At 29.6% G+C, this 12,823-nt stretch overlaps 1 protein-coding gene and 1 long non-coding RNA gene across 2 annotated transcripts in view; both read left to right on the top strand.

Moving 5' to 3' along the window:
- LOC126757008 (uncharacterized) overlaps nucleotides 1-1,930 on the top strand; it is a 281,474-nt gene extending 279,544 nt beyond the window's left edge. The window contains exons 12-13 of the mRNA XM_050470556.1: nucleotides 138-316; nucleotides 390-1,930. Of these exons, the coding sequence (XP_050326513.1) occupies nucleotides 138-316; nucleotides 390-737 (527 nt within the window). The 3' untranslated portion in view covers nucleotides 738-1,930. The remainder of the gene's footprint in view (nucleotides 1-137; nucleotides 317-389) is intronic.
- A 3,212-nt stretch (nucleotides 1,931-5,142) lies between these two features.
- On the top strand, nucleotides 5,143-8,858 carry LOC126757061 (uncharacterized). Its single transcript, XR_007666672.1, has 2 exons — nucleotides 5,143-7,341; nucleotides 7,487-8,858. It is a non-coding gene; the product is annotated as an uncharacterized LOC126757061 (long non-coding RNA).
- The last annotated feature ends 3,965 nt before the right edge of the window (nucleotides 8,859-12,823 follow it).

The raw sequence follows: 12,823 nt of genomic DNA, 5'->3' as shown, positions 1-12,823 counted from the left end.
ATATATATATATATATATATATATAATAAATATTTGCATAAAAACATATCTTCATATTAGTAACTAAAATAATTAATTAATTAAGTAATATGAATTAAGCTTGTTCAATAATAAAATTTCTCTGTTCAATTATCCAGGCTCTCCCACCGTTGTGGCGCGCAATTCGACACCAGTCGCCTACCCCGGCTCGCCGTTGCATTTAGCCGTAGAATTCTGTGCCAATCCGCCCGCGCATGCCGCGCGCTGGCTGCACGGCGATCGTGTCTACACGCCCGGCAATCAATATGGCAGCACTGTGCTGGCTTACGGCGTAACGGTAAATTTGATATACATATACGCTTTAGAGTGCAATAAAAGCTAACAAAAATATTTTTCTGCTTAACTTACAGGACCTGCCCACACCGTACTGCAAGGAGGCGCGCCTCACCTACGTCAGCATGCACGAGCGCGTGCCGCGCACTTTCTACTTCATCGTTTCGTCGCCCGGCGGCGTGGCCGAGGCGACATTCAAAGTCAACTTTACCATGCGTTATCGCGCCGTCTCCAACACGGTGGACGATGAGGAGGAAGAGCTGAGCGAGCCCGAGGAGATACACTTCCCGGTGTTCGGTGCGGGTGCGGCGGCGCGTAGTGCGCGTCGGCAGCTTGACTGCGCCGGCGCGTTAACGTGCATACTCACAACATTTGTGCTGCTGCTGTGCAATGAGCGCGCGCATAGTAGGCGTGGCTGGAGTTAGGTGGTGTGTGTTAATTTCGTTTGGGTTTTTTTGTAATATTTTCGTTTTTATTTTTTATTCATTTCTAACTAACGCAACTTCAAAACTAGCTTGTAATGCCAACTGTATGTCAAGAGAGAGAGAGAGAGAGTATTAGCGAATACTATAAAATCAAATTACTACTAACGTCTAACTATATACACATACACATATATATTTATATATATATATGACTATGCTAGAATATCCTAAACCTTACTATATAAGCGTATATTTGAGCAAAAACGAAAAAAAAACTTGCAATTTTCCAAAATGAATATGTGTGCTATCCTATCCTTAACTAAACTAAACTAAACTATATTGTATACATACTGCATACCCCCACTATCACATACATGCATGCTTAGTTGACTAAGTATATACTTAAGTACATTATATACTAGCATTGAACTATGTAGCTCAAAACAAAAAAACAAAAAATACATTACTTAATCCCCTTCCGCTAGCCAAGTGTAACTACTTTAGTAACTACTTACAACCTAAGCACTTGCTAACTACATTATATGGTACATACATACATTACCTAGTTAAGTAACGACTTCGGTAATTAGTTTTCTAAGGTTGCGGCAAATCATTTTTAGGTTTTTAGGCTACCATACTAACTATCAACCTACAAATGTATTTACTACTAGTTGCGTAAACAAATAAATGTTCTTTTGTTAGTCTAACGCAGCGATGTTGAGCAAATAGCCTGCTGCGCGCCAAAAAGTGTGCTAATCATTAAGTTGATATCAAACTGTGTACGTACATCTTTTGCATACAGTTATAAGCCGTTATAAAATAACGCTTCGCCTATTAGTTATTAATTGCTTGTTTAAAAGTTTCAATGTACAGCTTATGCACTTTCAAAGCATAGTTTTAGGCTGCCGAGTTTTTTGTGTGGTTCGTTAGTACATTGTAGCGCCTATGCTCTGGAAGGAAACTTTAGCATAACGAAGTTGCTGCCAAATTAAATTAAGTAGTGTAAAAATTAGTTCTTAAAGTGTTTTAGTTGTAACTTAGAAAAAAATATTAAAAATGCTCAACCGCAACAAGCTGTATTGATTTTAAAAATATTTTTCGATATAAAAGTTCAAAATTTTGAAATTTCCATAAAAAATATTCATAATTCGTTATGAAATTTTAAAATATTTTTCGAATTAAAATTTCAAAATTTTTCGAGTAAAAATTTCAGTCTGAATTTTAAAAATGTTTTTCGAGTAAAACGTTTCGAGTTTGCAAGAAATTTTTTTTTTGTTCTATACAAATTTCAAAATATTTTTTTAATTAAAATTTCCAAATTTTCCGCAAAATTAATACGTTATTTTCTGTGAATTTTAAAAGTGCTTTGTAAGTTTCCAAAAAAAAACTTATTTTTTATACTGCATAAATTTAAAAATATGAATTTGTATGATTTTTAAAAACGTTTTTCGAGTAAAAAATTTTGAGTTTCCAAAAAAACCAATTTATTCTGCTTAAATTTAAAATTATTTTGGACACAAAAATTTTCATTTTCGAGATTTGCAACAAAAAAAAAGCATATTTATTATTCTGTATGAATTTTCAAAATATGTTTCGAACAAAAAATTTTGAGACTTCCAAAAAACATTAATTCATTATTCTGTATGGATTTTAAAATTTTTTTACGAATAAAATAATTCTGTATGGATTTTAAAAATATTTTTGAGTAAAAAAATTTGAGTTTCGAAAGAAAACTATTTTATTATTCTGTATAAATTTTAAAAATATTTTTCGAATTAAAAATTTTAAATTTCGAAATTTTCAAAAAAATGTAATCAAAATTTTCTTTGAATTTAAAAACTCGTTTTCAAATAAAATATTGCAGTTTCCGAAAAAAACCTTATTTTCATTCTGCATAAATTTAAAAATAATTTTCGAATTAAAGATTTTCAATAATTAGGTATAAATTTTTAATCTATTTTTGGAGTAAAATAATGCGGAATTAAATATAAAAATGTTTTTCAAAAAAAATTTATGATTTTTTAAACTATTTTTCAAATTAATAATTTTGACTTTCGAAATTTCAGAAAAAAAAATATTTGTGTATGTATGAATCTTAAAAATATTTTTGGAATAAAAAATTTCAAATTTCGAGATTTCCAAAAACACTTTATTCATTACCGTACATGATTTTTAAAACTATTTTTCAAATCAATAATTTTACATTTTTTCCGAATTTTTTGAAGTTTTTACAAAATTTAAATTTTTATATACATATATGTATTTATAATGATATTAACTTTCAAATATTTTTGAAAAGGTTTTAAAATACTTTTCATACACCCAATGACAGATGTTTTATTATGATTGCCCTGTTTTATATACATAATTCTTATCGAAAAATAATTCTTCGTTATTTTCCAATATTATCCAATTTTTCCTTAAAAATCTTTTAATCACATCTTCATTAAGGAAAACCTTTAATTTTTAAATAAAGTCAAAAAACAAATTAAAATATTTTTTTCTTAAAAATCTTCGAGAAAATATTTTAAATCACCTATTTTTACTCAATTTTTCTCTTAATTAAACAAAATGTGAAGAAATAATAATATATTTTTTTAATCCAAATTATTTTTTTAAGACAAAACAACCTAAAAATTTTTGGTGAAATTTTCAACTCAAGTTTCTTAGAGAATTCGTAAGTTAAATATGGAATACTATTATATATCATTGGAATAATTTTAGTAATAATATCATAAAAATACTGTCGCCTTAATTTTTCAAACCTTTCCAATTTTTCAAAACCAACTTCTTCTTCAATATCGTTCCCACTTTTTTCAAACGATTTTGCAAAAAACCCCTTAAAATACTAATACTCCAAATACTTTAGTTTACTTTGTAAATATATTTGCCTCGAAAGCGAAATGAAAAAGTTTTAAAGTTAACCGCGTGTAATGTGTAAAAAATTAGATTAAAAAAAAGATAATTGCAAATTAAAAAATTAGTAAACGTTGAGTTCCTTTTTGGAATGGTTATTTTTTAATAATTTTTATATATAATAACATTAAAGTAAAAATTGAGGAAAATAAAATATCAAAGACAAAAAATAATTAAAAAAGATTTAGCAACCGACTGATTTTTGTTAAAGCATTTTTTAGAATTGTGCGTTTGTAAATTACAACAAAAGTAAGTTTAATTTGGGAAAATATATAAAAAACATAACATATTTTTAAGGGCATTTAAGAAGATTGCATACTTCTAGGCGTACAACAAATTATAATTATAGAAGTACTATTAGTGTATTTTGTATATAATAAGAAAATGTTATTTGTAATGTTATTGGTAAAAAGAAAAATAATAAATTCAAACGCAAAATGTGGTAAGAAATTCCTTCCAAAAAATTGAATTTGATTTAATTGTTTAGGCTTAAAAAAGTAAGAGAAAATATGGAGAAATAAAGAAAGGAGTATGAAATATTGAACACATTTTTAAATAAAACAGGTGATGATAATTTTGGTTTTGCTTAATAATATTATTTTATTTTCCAAAAAATTCAAATTTTCTCTGCTGAAAGTATAAAATTTCGTTAAAGCTTTGGCAAATATTTTTATATATACATATATATAACTAAATAAAGTATATAGGTCATAGTAACTGACAATTTTAAATTTCAGAGAAACTTTATTCTATTTTTATCAGCTTGGATTATTAGATAAATTTGTTTGAATTTAAGTTTTCTCAGTTTGGTAAAATGGAGTAAATTTATTTAAAATTTTTTTATTTCGTTTTCATCAGTTTGGTATTATGGTTTAAATTTATTTAAAAATTATTTTTCTCGTTTTGTTGAAGAAAGCTTTCATTTTTTTAAATAAATAAAAAGTAAGCGAAAGCTGTACGCTGTTAATGTGAAAGAGCATTTACTTCATTTTCATCAGTTTGGTAAAATGGCTTAAATTTATTTAATAAAAGCTTTCATTTTTTGAAATAAGTAAAAAGTTAGTGAAAGCTCTACGCTTTTAATTTAAATAAGCCTTTACTTCGTTTTCATCAGTTTGGTAAAATGGCTTAAATTTATTTAAATTTTATTTCTCTCGTTTTGCTAATGAAAGCTTTCATTTGTATTGAAATAAGTAAAAAGTTAGTGAAAGCTGTACGCTGTTAATTTAAAAGAGCTTTCACTTTATTTTCATCACTTTGGTAATACGGGTTAAATTTATTCAAATTTTATTTTTCTCGTACATAAAACATAAAAATAACTGAAAGCTGTACGCTATCATTTTAAAAACGCTTTCACATCATTTTCATTAGTCTATAAAATGGGTTAAATTTCTTTAAATTTAATTTTTCCTCTGTTTGCTGATGAAAGCTTTCATTTGTTTTAAAATAAGTAAAATGTAAAATGAAATCTATACGCTGTCATTTTAGAAATAGCTTTCACATCATTTTCATTAGTTATATTTTATTTAAAAATTCGTTTCTTCGCTTTGGTTTCATTTGTTCGAGCATAATTTAACAAATAATGAAAGCTCTGTACAAAAGATTTCTATAATTTTCCGTGCTCACCAACTTAGAGTAAACATTTGAATTCTTATTCCCATAACTATTACAAAATTAAAGCTTAAAATTCTACATGTTTTTATGTCTCAAAAGTACCTCAGTTTTGTATCGAAGCTCTTGGTTGAGTTACTTGAATACCATTTGGCCTACAATTCTCTGAAAAAGTTTCGCAAAATAGAGCCTCTTAAACAAAAACTGAGCTTAAGTTTTTTTGAGTACTAAAAATGTGTGCAAAAACATTTTGAGTTCTGGTTTTGTAATAAAACAAAGATCGAAATTAAGCCCTCCAATTTATTTATATTTTTTTATAATTTGAAAATAGTTCTAAAAGTTCCAAAATTGTAAATAGAGGAAAAGAGTACATTGCAGGATTGTGTTAAATGTTGTTTATGTCTAGCAAATAAGAAAATAAAAAATATTTATTTTTATGATCAATGTGAATATAAACAGCAAAAGAAATAAAACTCCAAGCAAATGTTAAGTGTGGCAAAAATAATCTAGGGAAACCGCAAAAGTCATGTTTGTAGCAACAAGAAATTACTTTATGGAAATTGTAAAAATTATTTAAGTAAGCAAAATAAGAACAAAACTTAACTGTAGTTAAAAGTTAGGGGTAAGTAACACAAACATTAAAAGCAAAACATAAAATTGACTATTTGCCGTGTAAGAAATAAACTTAAACCTATAGGTACACTGAAAAAAATATCTAGAGTTCTAAGGAAAAAACAGCTGCTATTGTAAAATATTTCATAGGGAAAATATTGCAAATCTGATTTTATAAAATCAAACGATCAAAAGCTATTTAAAGCAATTGAAATATACTAACATATATATTTTTTTTTGTATAATATGCGGTGCGCAACTATTTAAGAGGCATGTAAAATGGTTGGTTAAAAGTAGTTTTAAATTATTGCATAAATGTGTTAACAAATGATGTTGCAACAATATGATAAAAATTAAAAAAAATATATGAAACGCTTTTGTAATTAATTTCACACTTGAAAATATTATGGAAGAATAAGGTGAATGGTGGTATTTAAGCCATAAACAAAATAAAGGAAGCAGAAAGTCATAAGAGGATAAAAACGGTAGTATTAGAAACATGACGAAGGCAACAGGCTAGCTTAGCTTTTACTGAATACCGAAAAAATCTCAAAAAACGCTTTAAATAAGCTGCAGGGTTCCATCGAATGGCGAAAGCTTTTTTTTTTTAATTTTATGAGAATAAATTAAGCAAGTCTGGGATAAATGAAAGCTCTTTAAATGAAGCTAGACAAAATCTGAGAAAAATGAAAGCTCTTTTAATGAAAGTATGCTAGGTTATATAATTGAACTTGAACTTAGTAAGGTGGTAAAAATCCTACGGCTTTGAACATTAAATTAGTGATATCTTCAGTAAACGTCAACGTCACAATTAAGCTCAATTTAAAATATTGGATTCTTAAACTTAGAAAAAAGCTTTCCAAAACTGTATATCTATTCTCTTGGTTGATAATATATACATTTTTGTTTGTTTTAATTAAAAAAATACTTTGATGTTTAAAAGAAACATTTGTAGTAACCACTTTACTCTATTTTGTTATCAAAAGCTCCAATGGCACTTCAATTTCTAGTCTAGTCTGTGACTTTAGCTAAACACTTTAAACTACGACAAACTATTTTATTTTATAGCTGGGACTTTTAAGTGAATGCAAAAGCTCATTGGAATACAAAGATTTTATTTTTTTCCCACAACGTCTTAAAGCTTCGCCTGCAAGTCAAAGCTCTTTCAATTTAATAGTAAACTTTTTTAATTCGGAAGTTTACAGATGTGTATGTAAAGCCCTCAACATAAAGAAAGCTCTCAATTATCAAAAAAAAAAACTAATTGGAATACAATAATTTAATTTTTTATTTGATATTTAAAAGCTTTGTAAAAAGTGAAATTTGAAGTATTTCGGCAGTGATTAAAAAGCTCATTGGAATACAAAAATTTGATTTTCTCAAACAGCATCTAAGAGGTTCGGCTTCGGATTTTTAAATCTAAGTTTGACTTAAAGCTCTTAATATATGAGAAGCTCTCAATTAGGTAAGAAGATTTCTGTTAGAGAGTGAAAAAGCTCATAAAAATGCAAAAATTTGATTTTCTCAAACAGCATCTAAGAGCTTCGTCTTCGGATTTTTAAATCTAAGTTTGACTTAAAGCTGTTAATATATGAGAAGCTCTCAATTAGGTAAGAAGATTTCTGTTAGAGAGTGAAAAAGCTCATAAAAATACAAAAATTTTATTTTCTCAAACAACATCTAAGAGCTTCGTCTTCGGATTTTTAATTCTAAGTTTTACTTAAAGCTCTTAATATTGGAGAAGCTCTCATTTATGTGAGAACATTTCTGTCAGAGAGTGAAAAAGCTCATAGGAATACAAAAACCTTCGCAATTAAATTTAAAGTTTTTTTGCAGTGATTTTAAAAGCTCATTGGAATACAATAATTATATTTTTTATAGGATATTTTAAAACTTTGTTTAAAGTGAAAGCTCCCATGATTTAATAATGGGCAATTTTTAGTGCCCAAGCTTCCAGTTGAAAATCTGAAATTCTCAACATTATGAAAGCGCTTGATTAAATTTGAAGATGTTTTGTGGCAGTGATTGAAAAAGCTCTTTGGAGTACAATAATTTAATGTTTTGTATGATATTTTAAAGCTTTGTATAAAGGGAAAACTTTCATATTTTAATAATGGACAATTTTTAGTTTCGAAGCTTGCAGTTCCAAAGCTTGCAGTTGGAAATCTGAAGCTCTCAACAATATGAAAGCTCTCGTTTACATGTGTTTCGTAAAAGCTAAGGGAGTTTGTGCGCAAACGTTAAACGGAATACAAACAAACGCCAATTTGAAGACATACAAAACAAGATGTTGATTATAGGTATTATGTAGATGTTAATGAAAAGCAAATGAATTCAAAATTCAAAATATTAAATAAAATTAAATGTGAACATAAGTAGCTATTAATAACGTATAAGAAATAATAGACTTTAAGTACACAAATTCAATGATGAAGACAACAAAAAGCTAGTCGTAATGTTAACTGATGGAAAAAAGAACAACAAAAGAATTAATAAAAGCTGAAAATAACAAAAAAAACTATAATAATAAATAATTGAGTTGAATAAAAGTAACTTATTTACAATGCTTAATATTTAAGAATTATATTTAATAAAGAATTGTGCATATAAATAAAATAACAACAGAAACAAAATACTAAGAGCGCAAAAAAAAAATAAAAAATTTTGGAAATAACATGTTTTGGTAAGCAAAAAAAAGCTAGAAAAAAATAAAATTACAGCAAACAGTAAGGCAGTAATAACAACAATAACACTTAAAACCGCGCCGTTATAAAAGAAATAGATCGAATGCATTCAAATGGGGAAAAATAGCCAATTTAGATAAAAGAAAAGCCGAAAACACATTGAAGCATAACAGTGCTTAACAGCCAACAGATGAATGAATAACAAAGCAAAGACGAATGTTTCAAACAACTACAGAACATGAATTAAATGAACCAACAAAATGAAACACAAATTTAAATAAAAGAAATGAAAAACAAATTCCAAAGTGTTTTATTATTTAAGGGCGAGAGGGATAAAGGCTCATTTTATTTGGTTGCCAGAAACGCATTTAAAGGACGCATAATGACCAGCAAACAAGCAAATCTATTCTCAATCGGTTTCTTTCACTTTGCTTAAATGTTTTCGTCAAACCACGCGGTCTTGCTTTAATAATGGTCTGTCTGCATCTTGTAAGCTCTTATTGCCTATTCTTGTTATATCTGTTCAATATGTTTCCAGTTCTCTTTGTGTCACTTATTTCAATGGCGCAGCACAGCATTATGCTGATTATTATGGATGATAGTGTATCTCTTTGCCTTACTACAGGCTTAATGCTGAAGGCTACGACTTACTGTCTTACTTTCAATACAATTTTGCGCATAGTCATCATTACAATTCTAATATATTTTTCTGATATTTTGCACATCCGAAAAGTTGTGGTGATAGTAATCCCTTTAATGCTTTCGAATGTTTGTTTAAAATCAAGAAATATCACACTTACATAAAAACAAGAAAAAACGTTAACTTCGGCTGCACCGAAGCTAATATACCCTTCACAGGTGCATTTCTTTTAGTAACTATGTGTTCAGTTTATATGGAAGATATATGCTATAGTAATCCGATCCAAGCAATTTTTTCGGATATTATATTATTACCTTAAGCAGCAATCCATGTCAAATTTCGTAAAGATACCACGTCAAATGCGAAAGTTTTTCATACAAGCTCTTGATTCCGATCGTTCGGTTTGTATGGCAGCTATATGCTATAGTAAGCCGATCTGAACAATTTCTTCGAAGATTACATTGTTGCCTTAGAAAATAATCAATACCAAATTTCGTGAAGATACATTGTCAAATGCAAAAGTTTTCCATACAAGAACTTGATTCCAATCGTTCAGTTTGTATGGCAGCTATATGTTATAGTGGTCCAATATCGGCAGTTCCGACAAATGAGCAGTTTCTTGAAGAGAAAATGACGTTTGCAAAATTTCAAAACGATATCTTAAAAACTGAGAAACTAGTTCGTATATACAGACAGACGGACAGCCAGACGGACATGGCTAAATCGACTCAGCTCAATATACTGATCATTTATATATATATGTATGTACTTTACAGGGTCTCGGACGCTTTCTTTTGGGTGTTGCAAACTTCGTGACAAACTTAATATACCCTGTTCAGTGTATAAAAATACTATACTCATAACATTTCTCCATGGAATGTTTGAGCGAAAAATTAGGTCTACCGTTGACCTCCCAGTACTAAATCCGGAAATATTCAGGAAGGACTTGGTTTGATTGGTTTTAAGTCTTTTGTTTGAAATCATAGCAAATATTTTGTAAATCGTTTTGAGAGAAATATACCGTGGTACTTTTTTCAATTTGTTGTATCACTTGTTAGAGAGTGGGGATTATAATCGCTGTATTCCCATCTTTTGGAAGCGATCACCTGTTCCAGATCAATGTTGTCAAGTGCTTCCTGAATGAATGCAATCAATGAACAAGATGTCTGAGTTTTCTATGAGTTCAGCTATTGTATTATCCTCCCCAGACGACTTGAAGATTGCTAAGTGTTGTGCGGTCATAATATGCTCTAATCCGTGTGAAAATCAAACACATCAGTATTAAACAGCTCTTTGAAGTGTTCAAGCCAATCTCTCCATTATTTTCTGCTTATTTGTAAGTACTTTTCATTTTTATATATATTTACCCTCGGTTGAAACCCGCGTTTTTCTACCTTAATTTTTCTATAGAATTTGTAACATTGTTTGCCTTTAAAATCTAACCTGTTTCTAGAACTTTCTTCATGGTTTAGATTTTGTTTTTCTGACACGCTTTTATCGTTATTTGCATTGTTTCAATACAACACTGGTCTACAGTGGTCTTGTTGCCCTAGATATAAGATCGGATTTAGATACATTTATGCTCATAATTCAAGACACTATCAATGATTTCGTAAAATTTGTTTTCGTTTATTTTTCAATCTTCATCTGCGTTACAAAAATCAGCAAACATGAAACAAAATAGCATACTTATTTTTAATATTTGTTTAGTTTTGAAATATTAGGATGCATCGAAGTAAACAGAGAGACAAAGTATAAGAGACCTGTATTTATTATTCCTTCGTCCTCTATTATTTTCTAGTTAACAATATTTTTTAAGGATCAGCAATCAATGAACACTAATACCTTTTTCTATCACTTTTGGAACAAATATCTCTCTGTTTTTCACCAAAATTATCTGAATAATCCCTAAATGTCTTCTAATTTTTGCGATTATAATCTAACATGATATTCTTAGAATAATACAGTTTGTGAGCATATATTGAATAATTTCTTCATAATTTGGTGGTTTACGGTTACCTAAAAAAGTTTCGGCTATCAACACTACATTTTTTACTTTTCGGAACAGTACGGAATTTTGCGGAACTCTATCTTTCATAAATTGCCGTATTTGATGACTAACACAGACTCCCCGTCTCAGCTTTTCCATACTAAGTTCGGAAATTTTTTGCAAGTACATGCGAATTATTCCTGAAACGAAACCTAAATTTCCATTGAGTAAAACAGGATATTTTGTAAGAACTGTAATTCGAGATATCTTCACGTTTGACTTTGATCCAAGTGATCCGGTATAAAGTAAAAGGGTGTGAGGATTTCCGAGTGTTCAGAAACGTGCGCTTTTAGGAACCAAGATCCTTTGAATCTGATAGCAACTTCTGAGAAGCACACACCTTCCGACCATGTCTACAGGCACCATGTGCAAGATGGCGTTAAGTTCTACGTATGAAGTGGACCTTAGTGTACCACACATGCTCATGGCGCCGCTCGTTGAACGCTCTCGAGTTTCTTAGCAAGTGCGTAATTGGCTTTACTATGGTGTCGTAGATCCAAAGTTACGACTGTTTCCGGAAAGACGTTATTCAAAGCTCTCTCAATATCAAGGAAGGTGCCAACAGTGAATTCTGTAACCCTAATGCCATTCTCAAGCCATGACACGATAGTAGGCAGGGCAGTATCAATGTCTTTACAATTAACATGGTGCGCTCCTGATAAATGCTAACCAGTTCATCAGTCTCTCCAAAGGAGCGCAGTACACATAATGAATTTTTCGATGATACTATATCTTAAAAAACAGTAATACATTTATAGTGTCAGAAATATGCTTGGAGTTGGATTTCGAAGAGAATATTCCCGGGCAAACATGTTTAACCCAGTGCGATATATAAATTTAGTCCACTTTTTTAGACGATATGACTTTGTTGTAATACTATACAAATGTGAAAAATTAATATTGAAAGTCATACGATTTATTAATTATACCCTGAACAGTGTTTAATAAGTTTAACCAAAAGTTTGTTACCACTAAATGGAAACATCGGAGACTCAAAGAAGTATAGTAACTTTACATTCGACATTTTTTTTCGTAGACAACTTTCTTTGTGTCCTTTGAGAAAAAATAAAAAAAAATATTAGACTCATATTTTTTTAATTTTGAAGTTATGAATTTTCAGCGCTTAAAAAAGTACTTTTAAACATTTGCGTATACGATGAAAAGTATCTAATTACCAGCCGCCTTATTATTTACGCTTTTTTTCTCAGCTTTCCAATGAGCTATACGTTCTGCAATTTTGTTTAAACAAAAGGTACATTTTATAAATAAATAAATTTTTTCAATTTTGAACTATTTTTATGCTATTCAAGGTGCGCATATTTTACTGCTCTCAAATTTAATATATAGTGTAAGCCAGTCCATGAATTCCAAATCAATATTTGTGCAGATTAGCGAAGCTGTCCTGGAAAAAAGGTAATATTGTTGTCATATCTTCTACTTTACTGGCGTAGACACCGCTTACGCGATTATAGCCGAGCTAACAACAGCGCGGCAGTCGTTTCTTCTTTTCGCAACGTGGCGACAATTTCACCTGCCCGGGTATTGCGTCGAATACTTTCAGAGCTGGAGTGTT

This window comes from Bactrocera neohumeralis, chromosome 4 (assembly GCF_024586455.1).
Source record: "Bactrocera neohumeralis isolate Rockhampton chromosome 4, APGP_CSIRO_Bneo_wtdbg2-racon-allhic-juicebox.fasta_v2, whole genome shotgun sequence".
Taxonomy (NCBI): Eukaryota; Metazoa; Arthropoda; class Insecta; order Diptera; family Tephritidae; genus Bactrocera; species Bactrocera neohumeralis.
Note: the sequence above shows the minus strand (reverse complement) of the source record. Positions and strands in the feature narration are given on the sequence as shown.